At 34.4% G+C, this 22,921-nt stretch overlaps 1 protein-coding gene across 1 annotated transcript; it reads right to left on the bottom strand.

The window, feature by feature from the left end:
• Positions 1–887: 887 nt before the first annotated feature.
• Positions 888–20,325, bottom strand: LOC125661048 (uncharacterized). Its single transcript, XM_056148150.1, has 2 exons — positions 11,001–20,325; positions 888–6,222 (listed from the first exon to the last, which is right to left on the bottom strand). Exons 1-2 carry the CDS (start codon positions 12,652–12,654, stop codon positions 6,032–6,034), a joined length of 1,845 nt encoding a protein of 614 aa, XP_056004125.1. The 5' UTR covers positions 12,655–20,325; the 3' UTR covers positions 888–6,031.
• Between the last annotated feature and the right edge of the window lie 2,596 nt (positions 20,326–22,921).

The raw sequence follows: 22,921 nt of genomic DNA, 5'->3' as shown, positions 1-22,921 counted from the left end.
AAATTGAAAAAGGGTAATGCACAAGCATCATTTAATAGATAGTAGTGCAAATCAATTCAAAATATTGAGCAGACAATATTTTCCTATATCAAGAGTGGATTGATCATATGACCTAAAAATCAATGGGGGTAATCTACTCCTGATGCTGTATCAAGATTGGTGTCAATCAAGCAAATGATTTTTAAAATATAGGAGATAATGCATACCCCTTACCGTTGACCATGTAGACCCAAATTGTATAAAGGTCATCTACTCCTTATGATGTACCAGTCTGCCAAGTTTGATGTCTCAAGTAAAGGGTTCTGAAAATACTGAATGGACAGTATATTCACATGTCCAGTTTGACCCTTGACCTTCAAACATATGACCTCAAAATTGAATGGAAACATCTACTCCTGAAGATGTACCAGTGTACCATGTTTGATATTTGTCAAGCAAAGGATTCTCAAGATACTGAGCAGACAATATAGCCCTATGTCCAGCGCAGATTGACCCTTGACCTTTGGTCAAAGCAAAGCAATATGCCCCTCTTCTTCTAAAGAGGGGGTACATACAAATTAGAATACTGAACCTCCCCTTTTATAAAAAAAATAATGCAGGTTAAAGGTGACCATAGGGGGCGATTGAGGGAAAATGTCTCCTTCATGTAAAAAACTGTATAGCTTTTCAATGGAGAGAAAAAGTTGTTGCATACTTTTTTATTCATCTTATAAATGAATTATAACAGATATGCACTGATTTCTCAATAAGGAATTCACTTTGTTGTGTTAGTATCAGGGTTTAAACCTTTATTGAGACTGGTGTAGGGGTAGCTTTTTATATACAGGTAAATCTGAATTGTGTTCCTGCATATCAAAATGTATACAAAATAAAGAAAACCTTCGAAACGCCCTTTACTATTGTTATTTATTCTAAAAGTTTTAATACAGTTAATATCACACAAAAATTAAAAGAAAACCATTCAAACACTGTTCCTTATCAAAATAATGCATTATTTCTATAGTAAAGTGAACTGTTCTAATTAAATCATGTAACATTTTCTCAAAATTTTTCTTTTATCTTTAACCTTGTTGATTAAATATCATCCATTAATTTCACTCTGAATATCATTCAAATGTACCAAAATTGTAAGAAAATTGTTCCAAAGACTATCAATTTTGCATCGGTTAAATGCTGCCTAGCTATAAATAGAAAGGTTATCATTATCCAAAATTATCTTTAAAAAAATTATCTTCGCATGGAAGGCAGATTCTCATCTCTATACGTGGGTATCACAAACGGATATAATAATAATGATAATAATAATAATAAATACAATTTATAAAACGCCTTACATAGAACATATTACTCTAGGGCGCTTTACAAGGGTAGCGGCAAAGAAAGCAACAGTAATAAAAAAACCCAGAAAAACCCCGTTAAATGAAATTAAACGAGAGTATGACATACAATCTTACATCTATAAAACTGTTAAAATAAAACATTATTAAGATCGATAGCTAAAGATTTTTTTTTTGGTAGAACATAATGCTAAGTATATAGAATAATTATAAAATGTTAAGTCAAAAGCTAACATACTATTGACATAAATGTTCTAAGTAAAAAGTAATAAATACAAATAAAACAGAATCACAGATCACACACTAAAAGCAAGACGAAAATTGGTGGGTCTTTAAGTTTCTTTTAAAACAGTCGAATTTCTTTACATTTCTAAGTCCACATGGCAGACCGTTCCAGAATGTCGCTGCCGACATGTCAAAACTCCTCTCTCCATAAGTCTTACAGGGACTGTAACACGACAGGCTGAGTCCGATCTTAGCGATCTCGCCGGTGTGTATGGTGTTATCAGTTCTGACAAATATCTAGGAGCCAGGTTGTGAAGACACTTGTAAACATACAACAGAATTTCGACAAACATTATATTTCCCGGCCATATTCAGAGTTAGGCAAAACAACTTCATTAACTAATTTGAAACTAGGCTAATCGCCAAATATGGAAAAACGAGGTCAAGGGAACATCAATGTCAAAACATAATGTCACAAAAGAATAGTTACAACTATGTATCAGTGTAAGAAATTTCATAAAAATATTTCAGTGGTTGCTTTGATACTGAGCTAAACAGTAAATAGGGAAAAGTAAGGTCAAGGTGGAAGGAAAGGTCAAGGCCAAAACATATTGATGCAGTTAAATATATGTCATCAATATGCATCAGTATACTAGGTTTGATAAAAATATCAAAATATATTGAATAGTTACTTTGAAAGTGAGCTTGATGCAAAGTGTAATAGAAGGACAGACGGAAGGACGGACAGACGACGGACAATAGGCGATCACAAAAGCTAACGCGACCTTTCACTCAGGTGAGCTAACAAGAGGCCCACAGGCTTTATCAGTCGCCTGAGTACTAGTGAAAAAGTATCACTACTCTCAAGGGCCATGAAATCTAGGGAAAAAATCCGGTTCTGAATACCTATGCTAAATGTTCAGCAAAAGTATAAAACAAAATGTGTTCTTAAAACTTCAATGCCTTCAAAAGTGCATACACTGATGAAAGGCTTTACATAATATAATAGGTGTCTTAACATTAGAAGATATGACTGATTTGGACCCATCCTAAAGTCAAAACCCTGGATTGTGAAATTCACCATTTTTTGCACATCCTTTTCCGCTATTCCTAAGTATGCATTTAGATTTTATACAGTATCAGCAGACTTGTACATAAATACTTTATACTAGTTTTGGCCCCACCATGGGATCTATAGCCCTACTCCAGGGATCATAGAATTTACAATTGTGGTAAAAGACTTCCTGCCCTTTTTAAATATTCATTTAGTTTCAATTTAGTATCAATAACACTAACGGAGATATTATCTAAGTGTTTTACACTGTGTACTAAGTTTCGCCCCACTTTGGGGTCAGAACCTCTGCCCCGGGGATCATGAAATTTACAAGTTTGGTAGAGGCCGTCCTGCTCTATATCACTATGCATTTAGTTTTTCTTACATGTCTGCGGTTCTTGAAAAGATTTTTGAAATTTGGTCAATTTTGATCAGTTTTTGCCCGGCTCCTAGGGCCCAATGGGTGCTGGAGTTTTGAAATTTAAAATCCATGTCCCCCTTGTCCTAAAGATGCTTCATACCAAATTTGAAAAGAATTGGAATAATAGTTATGAAAAAGTTAAAAAGTGTTCAATAGTTACTGCACGACACGTCGCACAACGACAGATGACAACCAATTGCAATATAGGTCATGTGAGTAAACTCAGGTGACCTAATAAAAGATAAAATACATGTTTGCCTCATCAAAAATTGAAAATTTTGGCCTTAGAACCTACTTATAATTTTTGTTGGCCTTATATAAAATAAACGTTTGGCTTCTTTACCTCATACCCTATCATTATCAATCTGTTGTATAACTATATAAAGAGCGTAGAACAATATCTTTAAATGAAAGATTTTAAGGTCATGTTTATAAAGTATTATTAAAGGAAAAGTATTGCTGGGTTTATGATACTTTCCGGTTAAGATGTCTTTAGAAAATAACAACCACATCTAACAGTTAAAGTATTTGTTAAAGACTCTTTACGAGAATACACACCTGGTTAGATAGCAGAGACGCATTGTTTCTGACAACAGTAACAAAATAAATTCAAACAAGACTTGATTTATACGTGGTGATATTATATTCTGGTGTAACAGTCTTTAAACAATGCAATGTTAAATAACATCTTTACAAGAAACCGGAGATCCAAGTGTATCAAAATTTCTCATACAAACATCGAGCTAAATGCACTACATAAACAAAATGTAGTAATATAAAAAACTATTGACACAAACATCAAACTAAATGTAGTACTATACAAAACTTACGATACAAGCATCAAACAAAATGTTGTGAAATACAAAATTTCTGACAAACATCAAACTAAATTTAGTAATATACAAAACTTCTGATATAAAACTCAAACTAAATGTAGTACTATACAAAGTCCTGATACAATTATCACACTAAATGCAGTACTATACAAAGTCCTGATACAGTTATCAAACTAAATGTAGTACTATACAAAGTCCTGATACAATTATCAAACTAAATGTAGTACTATACAAAGTCCTGATACAATTATCAAACTAAATGTAGTACTATACAAAGTCCTGATACAATTATCACACTAAATGTAGTACTATACAAAGTCCTGATACAATTATCACACTAAATGTAGTACTATACAAAGTCCTGATACAATTATCAAACTAAATGTAATACTATACAAAGTCCTGATACAGTTATCAAACTAAATGTAGTACTATACAAAGTCCTGATACAATTATCAGACTAAATGTAGTACTATACAAAGTCCTGATACAGTTATCACACTAAATGTAGTACTATGCAAAGTCCTGATACAATTATCAGACTAAATGTAGTACTATACAAAGTCCTGATACAATTATCAAACTAAATGTAGTACTATACAAAGTCCTGATACAATTATCAGACTAAATGTAGTACTATACAAAGTCCTGATACAGTTATCAAACTAAATGTAGTACTATACAAAGTCCTGATACAGTTATCAAACTAAATGTAGTACTATACAAAGTCCTGATACAATTATCAAACTAAATGTAGTACTATACAAAGTCCTGATACAATTATCAGACTAAATGTAGTACTATACAAAGTCCTGATACAGTTATCAAACTAAATGTAGTACTATACAAAGTCCTGATACAGTTATCAAACTAAATGTAGTACTATACAAAGTCCTGATACAGTTATCAAACTAAATGTAGTACTATACAAAGTCCTGATACAATTATCAAACTAAATGTAGTACTATACAAAGTCCTGATACAATTATCAAACTAAATGCAGTAATATAAGAAAAATTCTGATACAAACATGAAAGTTAATGTAGTAATATACAAAATGTCTGATACAAAAATCAAACTAAATATAGCATAATACAAAATTTCTGATGCAAGCATGAAACTTAATGTCTATACAAATTACAATAAAAACATAATTGCAAAACTAAAACTGTATATTAAACAGTGGTTTTGTTTTCCTTACTCTCATCAACATACACTAAAGACGATTATGGTTGTGAAGTCTGACCCATGTCCATAAATAGATTTTCTCAACTTAAAATAAAATTCCAAACAGAAATCTGTTGTCTGCCCGTACTACATAGCAATGTTAAAGTCCAAAGCTTTTGCCCTTTCAGTTTATGATAGGACATCATTTTCTTTTATGGTTCATGATGAATTTTGGGACACAGGTGGAGAGAAGAACATTATATGACGACGAAGTGGTGGTGGTCTGTTAACATCAATATCTCAGTTGTAAATGTCAGAGGTGGAGAATGGAACATTATATGACGACGAGGTGGTGGTGGTCTGTTAACATCAATATCTTAGTTGTAAATGTCAGAGGTGGAGAATGGAACATTATATGACGACGAGGTGGTGGTGGTCTGTTAACATCAATATCTCAGTTGTAAATGTCAGAGGTGGAGATTGGAACATTATATGACGATGAGGTGGTAGTGGTCTGTTAACATCAATATCCCAGTTGTAAATGTCAGAGGTGGAGAGTGGAACATTATATGATGACAAGGTGATGGTGAACCATTAACATACTTTTCACAGCCATCTCCTTGTTGATGATAGTAATTGTGAAATTTACAAAACAAGGACAAACTATCACATGTCTGTTTTGATTCAAGAAACAGCAGTATCACCTACTCCATAAAACACATTGAAGAAAAATCACGACCTTCATTACATAAAATTCTAAAAGAGAAATACACTATTGATTTCAGTTTCTGACTAAGTGAATTTGAAATTACTGTATCTGATAGACAGAAAATAATGCTTGAATTTCAGGACCAGTAATGACACTTATTGGACCTTGTCCATTTCTTCTGACCGATCTGTATTATCTCACTGGAATTACCCAAACACATTTAATTCAGCTTCATTCTCACTGATCTCTGAATTTTCATCATCACTGTTTTCCTCTACATCATTATCTTCTGGTCCCTGATTCAGGATTGTCGTCGTCATCAGGGTCAGATTCCTCGCTGCTATCCTCAGACTTCAGATTTTCGCTGTTTTCTTCAGACTCGTACTCTTCACTGATTCCCAGCTCTCTTCCAGATTCCTGAACCTCCTCATAATTTGAGGATTCTGTGATCTCTTCATCTCCGTCTGGGTTATCTGAAGTTTTAATAGAACAAGGAGGGTGATCAATCAATCATAGATCCTACATCAAAATAAGCCTTAATATGGACAATGAAGCTTTTTATCTAGTGTACGTAGAAGTTTGAACCAGTTGTACAGCATAGAAGTCTCTAGAAGTGGACCTAGTCTACCACACTGAGTTCTGTATGCTTGTAACATTGATTGTAAATGACATGCATTACGTGATTTGAAAGACTTTACAAGATACCCATTTCACTAAAGTGGGCCAAGTCTGTTACACATAATAACATTAGTTCTAAATACCCATTGTATGAATTGCCACTTGATATGTCAACTGATTATGTATATCTCTGAGAGGGAGGACCGACACAATTTTAGGAAAACACCTGTATTCATATCATAAAAAGACTCACAAAACAAAAACAATATTTTCCGACTATGTGACACTACGATCTTGAGCTTTGACCTTGACAAATAGTAAACATCCTCCGCTTGAGATAAGATACATGTGAACTAATTTTAACGGTCCTAGTGTCAAAGGTACAGTCTGTATCCTGCCTACAAGGTTTTCTTATTAGGTGATACTGCAACCTTGACCTTTGACATTGAAGAACAAAAGGTTTCCACCACTTGACATGAGGAGTATGTGTACCTATTTTGACGGACCAAGTCCAATTAGTTTGGTCTGTGTTCTGCCTACATAGATTTTTATTAACTGATACAACAACTTTGACCTTGAAAAGCAATACACATCTTCTCCCGTCATGGTGATTAAATACACTACTAAGTTGGAAGATCCTAACTCCAACAGTTTGATCTGTATTCTATAGATTTACAAGCTTATGGATTGATAATATGACTTTGACCTTTGACCTCTGACATTGGAAAAAAACAATAGGTTCATCAAGGTGATGAAACGTACAAAGTCATAAGATCCTGGAGCTTACGGTTCATTTTGACGATGATATATCACGCATCTGGTGCATCAAAACTGGTACCGTATAAGTTTTACATACCATGGTACACGGTCTTTGACCGGTGTATAAAAATGTAACAGTGACATTTATTCCCGATCCAGGAAATCGTTTTCCAGTTTGCAATATTTTGGACAAAGACAAGAAATGTAGAACAACTATGGCAATGTCAGTATCAGACGTTTTTCTAGGGTGACACCCCTTTGATCATAAAACATCTTTTTCACTACTTCGTGAAAAATGGTCCCAACGTTGAAACTGAGTTTATTCCGAATTTTTCTCATAAAACACTGAACAATCATTAAATATTCTACATAATATTACACTAGTAACTAGTGTCATCCATTTTCAATGTGAAAGAAGAAGAAGAAAAACATAAGAGTTTTGAAACAGTTAATTCATGACTTATTGATACTTCATTGATATTTTATTTGTAAAAGATAAATTATGATTCTTAATGTAAATAGAGTTAGACTATAAACCAAACAAATTAACAAGCATTAACACTGGTGTTTGATGTCGGGGTACACTCACTCCTTTCACTCTCAACACAAATTTACATGAATAAGCAACTGGCAATATAGATATCTGATACGTTGTAAACAGTTCTTTTTAAAAGTTCGATAGTGCGTATTAACTTTTCAAGTTAAAACAATATTCAAAAGTAGTATAATTTAGAAAAAGTTCCAATATTCAATTCTCCTGTTCTGTGATATAATATTCTTTGGTTTTGTTTCTAAATTTCGAGTTACTTTAACTTTATAATGTAACTAATCTTCACTCTGAAGACAACTGTTCCGGTTTCCCTCCAAGTTGCGATAAGCACACCCAGAACGGAAAACTACCCACCACCATGCAAGCCTTGCACGAGCTATCGTCAATTCCTGACAATACACCAGGGTTCCGATGCCTCCCAAGTATCGGGTTATTCTCTACGGAGCTACAGCACGCCCTTCCATATTGTAGCACAATATCTGCATGGACCTCTGTATATCTGAATCCCGCAACTCTCTGCCTGCCTTCGGGTTGAAACTGGTTTTGTTAAACACCCATGTACATGTACTAGTTATATTTCTCCCAATGTCCTACATAAAATATGACAGGAAAATAGCCATCCCCTGAACTTCTAGGACCTGTCAACGTGGCACCCAGCTGATGTCGTCACCGTGCCCTATTTAACTTACAGCCAGCCAAACCGGTCTCTTTTATACTAGCAACTAAAAATAACTCACACCCGACTCACTCTTACGATAACCCATTCGCATCAAAATCAAAACAAACGAAAAATACAAAACGCTAAATCAGCAAAACTGAATCAACTTCATTACACCCACATTATTATAACTACACACTACCTTTAATCACCATCCATATCTTGATAAAATCACAACTCCTCCAGTTATAATCCGTGTTGGAATTAGAAATAATTACTAGTTCTTGTTCAAAACCAACATTGTACTCAAAATAAAAAAATACCTCTGAGCATAGCCCACATCGCAATAGAAACAAACATTGTAATTCTTCCTGTAATTATAACTTATGCTGTAATTTGAATTAGTCCCTAGCTCTAATTATAACTCACATTTTAATTAGAATTATTCCCTAGCTCTAATTATAACTCACATTGTAATTAGAATTAATCCCTAGCTCCAATTATAACTCACATTGTTATTAGAATTAATCCCTAGTTACATCTATAGCTCACACTGTTATTAGAATTAATCCCTAGCTCCACTTAAAACTCACATTGCAATTATAATTAATCCCTAGCTCCAGTTATAACTCACATTGTTAGAATTAATCCCTAGCTCCAATTAAAACGCACGTTGTAATTAGAATTTATTCCTAGCTCTAATTATAACTCACATTGTAATAAGAATTAATCCCTAGCTCTAAGTATAACTCACATTGTAATTATGATTGATCCCTAGTTCCAATTGTAACTCACATTTTAATTAGAATTGATCCAAGTTCTTTATTATCCTTGAGTCAAACGGCTCATCAGAAGCAGAATATCATAAATATGGTATATACAGACATCACACAGGAGAGTATACATAAATAGAACAAAAGCTAAATTAAACATCTCTTTTTAAACATGCTAAATACAAGTATTTACCTAAATTAATCATTCTTTGACATTTTGAACACTTAGTAATTAAAACAGTTTGAAAGAACTTGGTCTTTGATAACAATATATTTTTATATATTTTGATCTCAGTTCATAAAAGAATGGACATTGAAGAATGAAATGGAATTCGTCTTCCACAACAGACAAGCTACATGTTTCACAAAACCTATTGTTTTTGCAATGCCATAATGTCTTCCCTTTTCAATATTTAGATTATGAGATGAAGTTCTGAATTTAGTTAAATATTTCTTATATTTGCTATCGATAGGTTTACCCAGGTAATATTTAATATGGAAAGTGTCAATCAGGTGTTGATATAAAAAAAAACCTTTAGACATTTTACAAATAGCATTAACTATATGTTGTTTTGTAGTTTTTGTTCAATAATAGAATATATAATTTTATCAGGCATACCACTTTCAAACATATGATTTAATCCCAAACTACTTAATCATTTTTAATATTTACAACCCATTCATCATTATCTGACAACATATCTTCGTAACGTGACTTAATAATACAATTATCGCTTCTTCTGATTTTCAACAAATATTTAAAAATCCTGAATAGCTTATAAATTGTCGGTGGGAATCTCCCCAATTCACAAAAAGTTACAAGTGGATTTTTTAACACCCAGCAAATATTTTACAAAATATTAAATGTAGTTTTTCAATTTCCGGGGCCTTATGAAAACCCCAAACTTCTGATTTGTAGGACAGAATACTTTTTAACATATGTATCAAAAAACAGACAATTGTGTTGTTACATTGAAGTTATGGTTATTTAATGTTGACGTTAACGCAAACAATGCCTTTCTACCCTGATCTGCAACATGTTTCTGAGTTTGACTAAATTTACCAGTGTAAGATACAGGCATGCCCAGGTAATTGAACCCTAGTTCTAATTATAACTCACATTGTAATTAAAATTAATCCCTAGCTCTAATTATAACTCACCTTGTAATTAGAATTAATCCCTAGCCCTAATTATAGCTCACATTGTACATGCTGCTATTAAAACTAAACATTACCGATAATTCTAACCAACTTTTAATGAAAAATTAACTCCTCTCCTAGATATAACCCGCATTGTAATTAAAATCAATCACTACCTCTAATTATAGCCACACTGTAATTAAAATTAAATCTTACCTCTAATCATCACCCACATTGTAATTGAAACATCACTATCATAATATCATAGCATAAAACTGAATTATAATGTATCCCTGTGTAGAATTTGATGCTATTTGTAATGACTAATAGAGTCCAATAAACTACAGTACTACTAATATTTGTAATGACTGATATAGTACAATGAAGTACAATATTACTAGTGCTTACCAGTCAGAGAGTACCTCATCTGCATATACCTGATATAGTACAATAAACTACAGTACTACTAGTACATACCAGTCAGAAAGTACTCCCTCTGTATATATCTGATATAGTATAATAAACTACAGTACTACTAGTACTTACCAGTCAGAAAATACCTCCTCTGTATATATCTGATATAGTACAATAAACTACATTACTACTAATACTTACAAATCAGAGAGTACCTCTTCTGTACATTTCTGATATAGTACAATAAACTACAATACTACTAGTAGTTACCAGTGAAAAAGTACGTATTCTGTATATTTCTGATTTAATACAATAAACTACACTACTACTAGTACTTACCAGTCAGAGAGTACCTCCTCTGTAGATATCTGTATACAGACACTGTGTTGGTGTACCGTGATCCTACGCGGAGGAGGTGAGTTTTGTCGTCATAGTTCAGGCTGTGTGGTCTGTTTATCCCGTGTTGTGGTGTCAGTAACAGAGACAGGAAGTGACCGTCCTTGTCAATCATCTGTACTGTGTCGGTTTTACGATCACACACCAGAATGTGTGACAGCGCGTCTGTACAGATTCCACGTGCATATAGTGATGATCCTGATGGAGGTCCTTTGTAGGAGAATCGATGTCTCCCCCCGCGCTCTGTCACAACTACACGGTCCAAGTTAGACACAATCACATCACCGTTCTTGTTCTCTGTGATATAACAAGGCTTACTATACAGCGTGTTACGTTTGTTGCCGTCTTGTATGGTCAGGATGCGTTGACCACTACTGGTGTACCGGGTAACCTTGCCTGTCTTTGTATCAGTGTTAAACATCCCGACCATCAGATCTCCACTGGACGGGGAGCAGTATACACATTGTTGTCTCCATGGTGATGTTCTGTGCAACAATGTGGTGACCGTTTTATTATCCGCAGACAGTTTATTGATGTTAAGTTTCCTGTCTATATAAATCAGTTCACCAGAACAGTTCACTGTGTGTCTTCCTTCTTCATACAATGTTGGTATATCTGTCACACGATGTATAGTGTCTCCTGTTTTGTCTGTCAAGATGAGATTGTCTTCATCAGAGACCCAGACCCGATCTAACATCACACCAGATATGTGTCTTGCACAGCTAACACCTATCACACGGACAGACGTGTGTAATACAGGTGTGGACATCAATTTCAAACACTCGTCTATTCCTATTTGTCGTTTTCCTGTTGTCATTTGGATTTCTGGGATTCCCCTCAATAAGTGATTGACAGCCTCCATGTTGAATCCCTCAGTCAGGAACAGCAGCAGATGTTGTGGAAGATTAGGGGTGTCCTTTATCTGAGGGACACGACTGGTCTTTATAAACAATAGGAATTGTACCGCTCTTTTTTGTGATTGTTCATATATGTCTTCATAGTTCTGTAAATGGGTGATGTGTCTGTTCATTTTTCTCTTCTGTTCTTGTATTCTATCAATCAATAAACCTTTGTATCTTGTTTTAACATCACATACCGTAGTGTCAATCAGATCCTTTAGTCTCTGGGCTTTTGCTGACATCTGTGATTGGCGGTGACAGATTTGCGGGGAACAAGTTTGGATATCAGTTTGGATTCCTGAAAGGAGAACACGACGGTTATAGAGAGTCTCACTTCTGATGTTGTCAATGATTTCTCTGTGTTGTTGTCGCTTTGTTTGATAAGCTGTTCTAAGATCCACCAGCACATGTGTTCTATGGTCTGTACAGCGCTTACACACGGAATAGTTACACTGATCACAGAACATTCTGTATTTTCTGTTTGGATGTCTGACACAGGTTGCTCGTAAAGGGACACGTTTAAACTTCTCACGGTAAACCACAACATCATGGTGCTTGGTATCTAGATCAATGACATGTTTCTCTTTACACTGTAAACACATATCACGTGTACATGTGCTACAGTAAAACTCAGTGTTCCCCTGACATCGGGAACATTGTCGAACTTTTAGCTGAGTGCTGGGTCCTAGTGTGTCCATGATATGGAAGGTCTTGGTCTTTAAGAACACAATCTACAGAAATGAAACAGACAATATTATGTCAAATCACCAGGAATGTTGCATGCATTAAACCTAAATATATTTCTTTATCTACAAAGGTTTATATCATTTTAAATATCGACATATTCACAAGATACAATTAGTGGTATTTGAGAAGATGTCTCGATATATTTCTATATAAAACTTTCATCCCCGATTATGGTCCCACCCTACTCCCAGAGGTTATGCTTTTAACAAAATGGAATCTGCACTATATCCGAAAGCTTTCATGTAAATTTGAACAAATCTGGTCTAGTTATTCTTCAAAGAAAAGATTTAAATATTTTCCCTATATATTCCCACGTAAAACTTTGATCCTTTATTGTGGCCCAACCTACCCCCAGGAGCCATGATTTCAAAAACTTGAATCTGTAGTATGTCAGGAAGCTTTCATGTAAATTTGAACGTCCAGTCGTTCTTGAGAAGAAAATTTGTAAAGATTTTCAGCTCAGTTAAGGCTCTCCGAGAAAAATCCCAATACTGTTATAAATGTACTTCTGTGCACTTTGCACCATATGACGTCACAATGAAAAAATCCGTCAAAACGTACAGGTTGTTTTAGTTATATCGCAGGGAAAGTATCATAATATTTTATTGTTATTTAATACCGTTATCACTCATGATTATAATACATTTTAATATGGAAGCCCTTAATCTAGTTGCGTTTTCCCTTTATATTTCTATGTAAAAATATAACACCCTATTGTAACCCCACGTTAACCTTGGGAACCTTAAATTAAAAAACCTTGAAACTGTACTATGTCAAAACGTTGCTAGTCAAATTTGAACTTTCCTGGACCAGTGGTTCTTGGGAAGAAGGTTTTTAAAGAGTTCCCCATTAAATTCTGATCGAAAGCTTTTATTCCCTACTGTGCCCCCACCAAACCCCCCGGGATCATGATTTTAACAAACCTGAATTAGCGTTATGTCAGAAAGCTGCTATGGAAATTTGAACTTTCCTGGCACAGGAGTTCTTGAGATGAAGAGTTTTAAAGATTCCCCGATATATTTGTATGTAAAACTTTAATCCCATATTGTGATTCAATCCTACCCCCGGGGACCACGGCTTTAACAATTTTAAATTTGCACTATGGAAGAAATACGTCTGAATAAGAACTGAATGAGCTTCAAATTTGATGATCAATCATCACACATCTGTTCGAAAGCCATGTTTGTCATGTTTTTTATTGTCTTTTTATAACAAAGTTGTCCACTAGATACAAAGTAGGAGAGATGGACAGAAGATGGCTGTATAGACATACACGGTGATTTTTGCATACCATCTAAACATAACGTGCAGGGGATAATTCTTTGAACTTCATTTTGTTTATTCTATGTTCAGTTTGAAAGATAAAAGAAATAGTAATAATTTGTTTTTTAACTAAAGTTGTTTGCTGCCTAGATTGTATGTCAATAATTTTATTGAAGAAACACTGCACATTTAATATACAAAACAGCTCTATCCTAATACCCAAGTTCCTGAACCCAAAAATGAATGGTGGAAGATTCACTCCTCAATATCAACGATCACGGTAGCTCAGTGGTAGAATATTCACACTGTGATCCGTAGACCAGAGCGTGACAAGGAGGTCGTTGGTTTGAGTCTCACTCGTACCATAACCACGTTAAACTGAAGGCGTAAACATAAGTAGGGATTGCTCTTTTCTCAAACACTCTTGTGAGGTAGGAGTTATTCCAATTTCCAGATATGATCTTAAAAACGGAGATCCCGTGTTGTGATATACATTGACATATTAAAGAATCATTACTGCCACAGCAATTAAATATACATCCGTATTTTCTAGCTAATAACGAAGTACTTAGCTACTGTGCTGTAGAGACCTCTGGGGACTAACACTCCACCAGCAGAGGCCTCGACCCAGGGGTCATAATGTAAAAAATACAGGGTACCAATTTTGATGCACCAGATGCACATTTCGACAAATAGTGTCTCTTCAGTTATGCTCAACAGAAATGTTTGAAATCCAAAATAACAATGAAGTTTTAGAGCTATCTTAGGGGAAAACAGCGCATTTCGACAAATTATGTTTCTGCAGTTTAAACTCTGGATATTTTACTCACAAACTGGTTAAAAGTGCACTTTTATGTTAAATTTTTGAGTAAAATGTCCTGAGTTTACAAATCGATAAATTCATCAAAATGAATGTTTGATTCTTATAATTCCAATTCGTTCCCTGCATTATCAATTTCAAAAATTTAAATAGTTTCCGTACTTAGCCTAATCTTTGTCCAATCAATAAATAACATGGGAATTATACAAACGTATTGTGTAACAACACAGATGTTACACAAAGTGCTTTGTGACTTGGCGAAGAGAGATGGAGGTGGTGAGGGGTGCACAAAGGTAACTTTCTCACACTGTTAAAATGAGCATCTTACACTGAAAAAAAAGAGAGAATAAAACACGAAGAATTAAAGACATGTTAGATGATGATAGACTGTAAATGAATTCAGGTGTCAATATCATTAAAACAGAGGAAACGGTAGAAATGAAGTATCATGTTAGTACCATACTATGTAGAATACATTCGTCAACGTTACAAGTAAGCTTTGAAAGACCACTGCAGTAAATATCCAATCAAAGTGAACTTCGTCAGTCTTGAATTCATGTATTATGCGCTGTTTTTCTCTTTTCACTGATTTCTTTCTTTTTTAATTGCTGTACCCCTGATTAGGAAATTTTTGGCAATTTGTAGAAATAACCAATTATCTACATGGGAACTTTTGGATGTTAATAACTTGAGGTACTTTCTGAGGTGCACATCAGGCTGTTTACACACATATGATAAACACTTGTACTTCAGGGGAGTCTTGTTTGCTGTTTAAAATTAGAAATAGCTAAGTAGAGTGCTGTTTTCAGGCGTCGACAGACAAGACAGGTAATCTAAAATGTCTCAGAGTGCGTTATTGGGCATCAATTCACCAAACCGATTTTAATGATTCTTATCTATCGGTATGATGCCAATACTATTATTAATGTTTTAATATTGTATTGCACATATGAGTAATGAAGTTTGAACAATAACTTACCTTAAATAGTTATATACATCGCTCCAGTACCTTAGTGTTTCATTGTCATTGTATTAAAACATGTCATAAATTGATCACAGCAAATATTGATTGCTCTTTAAATTGATTTAAATGAAACAGCTGGGTTTTTTTTCCTGCATACACATAGTTTTATCCATTCAATACAGTCAAAAATCAGTGTTTTGAGATTTTCATTTCTTGCAAATAAACCTATCGTTCTGGGATATTTCTAAATAATTATTTATATGTGCTGAAAAGACGTCATTTAATATCTCATAATGAAAATGATCAAGTCAAATACTGGCCTGTGTAATCAATACAGAGTGAAAATCAGTTTTTTGTAAGTTTCGCGTTACTTCTACCAAAGGAAACCTATTGTGGATTAAAGTTTTGAAATAAGATTTAAACAATATGTTATGATCAGAAGAAAGAATCGATACATACCTTAGAATGGCGATGTTTAAATCAATAGAAAAATTCTACCATCTTTAAGCGTTGTAGTGTGATTACTATTGTTCTCTGTTTAGTTTATGCATTTGGGAATCGTCCTTGAATTACACATATAAAGAATAATGTCCTTACAATGAAAAATGAATAGTTGGCATTAAAATGAATTTCATTTGAAATATACATGTGTATACATAGTATATGTTATGATGCAATATAGTGTTCATTCATTTTGTTTTCATTTCCACTTTATTTGAATGTTTAAAAATCGCCTTCACTCTTCGATACGTTTGTACCATTTAAAAGGTGATATGATAATTAGATATTATTTTCATTAGGATTTATAGTTTTATGGAGAATTCGTTAGGACAAATAATCCATAGTAACTGCCGTTTTGTGCAAATGTTGAATGCGAAGAAGTTTTTGAGAGAAGTTCATTATAGGATTAAGCTTTCTTTTTTGAAGAATTTACAGATGTGTAAACTCTAGAAATTTTACTCACAAACTGGATAAAAGTGCACCTTTATGGTACATTTGTGAGTAAAATGTCCAGAGTTTACAAATCGATAAATTCCTCAAAAAGAATGTTTGATTCTAATAATTCCACTCCGTTCCCTGTATTACCAATTTCAAAAATTTAAATAGCTTCCGCGCACTATGTTATATGTTTTTAGGCGTGTCTGTATACATAGCGGTTTTGGATTTATTGATGTGTAACATTGTTGCTTAGCTTCATCTTTGTCCAATCAATAAATAACTTGGGTATTATACAAACGTATTGTGTAACAAAACAGATGTTACAGAAAGTGCTTTGTGACTTGGCGAAGAGAGATTGAGGTGGAAACGGGTGCACAAAAGTAACTTTCTCACACTTTTAAAATGAACATCTTACACTGAAAAAAAAAGAGAGATAATAAAACACGAAGACCTAAGAACATTTTAGATGATTATAAATTGTAAACGAATTCAGGTGTCAATATCATTAAAACAAGGAAACTGTAAAAAGGGAAAATTCATATCGTAGTACCATACTATGTAGAAGATATTCGTCAACATTACACGTGAGCTTTATAAGATCACTGCAGTGAATATCCAATCAAAGTGAACTTAGTCAGTCTTGAATCCATGTAATCTAACACTTTTTATGCGCTGTTTTTATCTTTTCCCTTACTTTTTTTTAAAAATTGCTCTACCCCTGATTAGAAATTAATTTTGCGTTGGAATTTTTGAATGTTGATAACTTGAGGTGCTTCTTGAAGTGCACATCAGGATCCGGGGTCATACAACTTAGCTAGCTCACTTCTGAGATCAAAATCTGAGACCGTCTCAGATTTCGGTCACAGTCTCAAGTTTGGTGTGCCATAAAACTTCTCATCTCAGTCTCTGATTTCTAGTTTAGTCTCACTTTTGATCTCAGAAAGCTAGATCGCTAGAAAAGTGTCTAACTCCGTAATTTTTTGCTCACTTCCAATACGGCTTCCGCAATTCCTCAACTGAATCGGTACATCACCTTCCATAGCAAAAGGAAAGTACTTCAGTCCCAGATTTTTCAGAACAAGTTCAATTCTCTAGAGGATTTGGAAGAGGACAAAGTTTCATTTTATGAATTGTTGACTTGGTGTCCAATGAGGCACATACAGAAGGAGCGGAATTGTTCCCTCCCCCAAAAGTATGTTTTCTTGAAATGACACAATGCAAGGACTTTTCACGACGGAAAAATTAGTAAGCCTATTTTGTTACCAACGAAATATACAATGCACATTAACCCTCCCCCCCGTATATTTTTTCTCGTTAGAATAATCCACATTGTAAAGTATGTACAATGCACAGTATTTCGAAACATGATTGCATTATAATATAAATTTCATTGATAACTTGATCATCTGATAGGAATAAATACATTTCAGTGAGAATGAGGTGCCAAAGTGTGCCACAATGAACATTACGCACTACTAGGTTAGTGTGACGTCAGCATTACTGTAGATAATGATTCCGATATTTTATGTTAGGCGGATCTTTGTGTTTTTCGATGAGAAACTAGTGTTCTATGAAAAAAATGTATCCGATCTTATCAACTCTTGAATTTCTACAATGTATCTTCAATATCGCTATTTTTTCTTTTTTGGAATTTTCTTTCTTTCGTGCAAACTAAAACACAGCGCGGTATGTGTGTGTGTTTGGGGGGGGGGGGGGTAATCGTATAATAACACATAAAAATCAATAATATCAATCTGACTTTGGTTTTGGGACATATATTTCCTATAACATAATATCTTATTGTGGTATTTATTTCCTTAATTTATTTTTCATGAATTGATTGTTATCCTGTTTTGGAAAACTTTGAAGATAAAACAATATTATGTCATTGGAATTAGGCTATATTGCAATTTCATGACAAACAAAGTAATGTGTAATTTTTGGTTGAGTTTACGACGATAGGCGATATCGTTTTCAAATGAAACCACGTAATTTAGTAAAAACCGTAAACTCTGACGCAACAATAAAAAAGTTATAAAAGAAAAACAGCAAAGTATTTTGTTTGTGCAGGATGTTTTAAAATTCTCCATGCATTGCGCAATATTTAGTGGGCGTGCCATTGCAAAAAAAAATAATGCAAACAAAACATCCCATATTTCAACTCATTTCCTGCTCAGTTTCCATGGTTTTGGTCTCAGTTTCTTTCTTAAGTTAGAAAATGCTAAATGATGGCACACCAAAAGTTAGACGGTCCAAGTTGAGTTTAGAAAGTGAGATTTTTTTTTAAAAAACTCAAATGTGAGCTAGCTAAGTTTTATGACCCCGGAGCCAGGTTGTTACACATATATGATAAACACTTGTACTTCAGGGGAGTCTTGTTTGCTGGTTAAAAATAGAAATAGCTACGTAGAGTGCTGTTTACAGGCATCGGCAGACAAGAAAGTAACCTAAAATGCCTCATTGTGCGTTATTGGGCATTAATTAACCAAACCGATTTTAATGATTCTTATCTATCGGCATGATGACAATATTATTATTAATGTGTTAATATTGTACTGCACATATGAGTGATGAAGTTTGAACAATAACTTACCTTAAATAGTTACATACATCGCTCCAACACATTAGTGTTTCATTGTCATTGTATTAAAACATGTCATAATTTGATCACAGCGAATATTGATTGCTCTTCAAATTGATTTAAATGAAACACCCGTTTTTCTCCTACAGACACATTGTTATATCCAATCAATACACATTCACGAATCAGTGTTCTGAGATTATCATTTCTTTCAAATAAACCTATCGTTTTGAGAGGTTTCTAAATAATGATTTATATATTCTGAAAATACGTCATTTAATATCTCATAATGAAAATGATCAAGTCAAACACTGGCCTGTGTAATCAATACAGAGTGAAGAATCAGTTTTTTTTAAAAGTTTCGCGTTACTTTTACCAAATGAAACCTATTGTGCATGGAGGTTTTGAAATAAGATTTAATTAACATGATAAGGTCAGAAGAAAGAATATATACATACCTTACAATGGCGATGTTTAAATCAATAACATAATTATACTATCTTTCTGGGTTGTAGTGGAATCTCTACTGTACTCTGTTTAGTATATGTATTTGGAAATCGTCCTTGAATTACACATAAAAAGAACAATGTCCTTACAATGAAAAATGAATGGCTTGCATTAAAATATATTTCATTTGAAATATGCATACAGAGCATAGGTTATGATGTAATATAGTGTTTTATTCACTTTGTGGGGGCCTCCGTGGCCGAGTGGTTAGAGCATTGCGCTCAACATCACACGGCCTCTCACCTCTGTCGGGGCTGGTTCGAATCCTGCTCGCGCCGGTAAGTGAAAATGTTTCCCAGTTTACTTTCGGAAGGTCGGTGGTCTCTTCCCAGGTGCATTGTATCTGGGTTCTCTCTTCCACCAACAAAAGCTGGGCGCCACAATATAGCTGACAAATTGTTGAGTGTGGCGGAAAAAACATCAAAATCAAATCGAATCCTTTACTTTGTTTTCATTTCTACTTTATTTGAATGTTTAAATATCTCTTTCACTATGCCATATGTTTTGTCTCATTTAAAAGGTGCTATGATAATTAGATATTATTTTCATTAGGATTTATAGTTAAAAGCTATGTGTGGTTTTCAACGAAGTGAATTTAGTTAATTACTGATAACGCTATCCCGACAATTGCCCGGAAGTACGATTTCACGTTATTTCTCGCGAGTAACATGAAGAGACTTTCCGATCCTATAAACATGTTGTTAAATATGTTCAAACATTTCGGTTGAGCATCACTGACTAGACATTATTTGTCGAAATGCGCATCTGGTAGATCAAAATTGGTACCGCATAACTTTTACATTATGACCCCTGGTTCGAGGCCTGTGCTGGTGGACTAATAGTCCCCGATGGTCTCTACAGTCCAGTAGCTAAATACTTCGTTACTAGCTTGAAAATACGGATGTATATTTAATTGCTGTTATAAAATTTAGAAATTCATTTCAAAATTAAGGATTATCTCCCTCACGCATAGCTCTTATCCTTAAACGAATTTGACTCCATTTTTTGGCACACTGTTTTCCCCTATTATAGCTTGAAACCTCCATTGCTATTCTGGATTTCAAACATGTCGGTTGAGCATCACTGAAGAGGCATTATTTGTCGAAATGCGCATCTGGTAGATCAAAATTGGTACTATACAAGTTTTACATTATGGTCCCTGGGTCGAGGCCTCTGCTGGTGGACTGTTAGATCCCGAGGGTCTCCGCAGCTCAGTAGTTAAGTACTCCGTTGCTAGGTTGGAAATACGGATGTATATTTAATTGCTGTTATAAAATTTAGAAATTAATTTCAAAATTAAGGATTATATACTAGTATGTGATACAGTTACTGTATTGAAACATATACATATAGGTGTATATTTCATTTCTGTTATAAAATTTAGAAATTGATTTCAAAATTAAGGATTATCTCCCTCACACATAGCTCTTATCCTTAAACGAATTTGACTCCACCTTTTGGCACACTGTTTTTGCCTATAATAGCTCTAAAATTCCATTGTTATTTCGGATTTCAAACATTTCGGTTGAGCATCACTGAAGAGACATAATTTGTCGAAATGCGCATCTGGTGCATCAAAATTGGCACCGTATAAGTTTTACATTTAACAGAGAGAGTTACAATGCAAGGACAGTCTTTGAAAATCCCTGGAGACTGATGCCCGTGACTTGGTAAAGTTAGGAGCAGAGACGTGAAACTTGCATATTCACAAGTCCAAGCAGACAATTACTTTGATTAAACAATTGTCTGTGATGTTTCTTTTTTGTTCGATACAATAAGTTCATACAAACGATGGATGCACCTACCTGAAGTGCATGTGTTAAAACAAGAGACCGTGGGCCACATCGTTCACCTGAGTCACCTTGGCTTATATCTAAATTTATTTCCTGTATAATGGCATGTAAAACTCTGATCCCTATTGCGGCCCCAACCTACTCCCGGGGGTATGGTTTTTACAAACTTGAATCTGCACTATGTCATGAAGCTTTCATGTAAATGTAAACGTTTCTGCCCAGTGACTTTTCAGATGAAGATTTTTAATGATTATTCCTATAAAGTATGTAAAAGTTTGATCCCCATTTTACCACTTGAGACCATGGTTTTTACAAACTTGAATATGCATTATGTCAGAAAGATGTCGTGCAAATGTAAACTTCTTTAGTCCATTGGTTTTTATGAAGAGATATTTTAAAGATTTTTATTTATTTATTAGTTATGTAAAACGTTGATCCCCCTATCCTGGCCCCATTCTAGCCCCAGGGGTCGTGAGTTTAACAAAGCTTGAATCTGCACTATGTCAGAAAATGTTCGTGTTAATCTCAGTGATTCTTGAGAAGATGTTTAAAGATTTCCCCTATATCTGTGTATGTAAAACTTTGATCCACTATTGTAGCTTCATCTTACTCCCAGGGGCCATTATTTTAACAAACTTGAATATGCACTGTGTCAGCAAGTTTTCATGTAAATATAAGCTTTTCTAGCTTAGTGGTTTTTAAGAAGATTTTTACTATATATTTGTATGTAAAACTTTGACCCCATGTTGTAGCCGAATCCTACCCCCGGGGCCATGATTTTAACAAACTTAAATCTACACTATGTCAGAAAGTGTTCATCTAAATTTCAGCTCTTCTGGCCCAGTGATTTGTGATATTTTTAAATGATCCAACCATTTTTTGCATTTTGTGATTATACCCCCCTTAGAAGGGGGCATGTTACATGTTACACCCAAAATCGTCGCCCCATCTCAAATCGTCGTCCCGGCCAGGATTTGGGATAAGATTGCACTATAGTGTACCCCAAATTGCGACAGCTAGCTCTTCATAGCTGTGTCTCACAGCAGGGTGGTCCAACAATGTTATTTGTGAATTTAAGAAGATGGTATGTATTCTTTGCACTCTGTGACAGCGGTACAATGTGTTGAGAACATTATATTCTAACCAAAACACAGTCATATCTACGTAACATAATACATCCTACGCGTCCTATTATTAGCAATGGCGTGATCTAATAACAAACTCACGCAGACGCAATGCACCTTGTTGGTTTTAACATAGCATTAAATCATTTAAGCAGACACGCATCCACAAATTGGCATTGACCGTAAAATAGCACAAATTAATAATCACGAACCTGGGCAAACACAGC

Source organism: Ostrea edulis, chromosome 8 (assembly GCF_947568905.1).
Source record: "Ostrea edulis chromosome 8, xbOstEdul1.1, whole genome shotgun sequence".
Taxonomy (NCBI): Eukaryota; Metazoa; Mollusca; class Bivalvia; order Ostreida; family Ostreidae; genus Ostrea; species Ostrea edulis.
The sequence above is the reverse complement of the archived record's forward strand: the minus strand, read 5'-3'. Positions and strand labels throughout refer to the sequence as shown.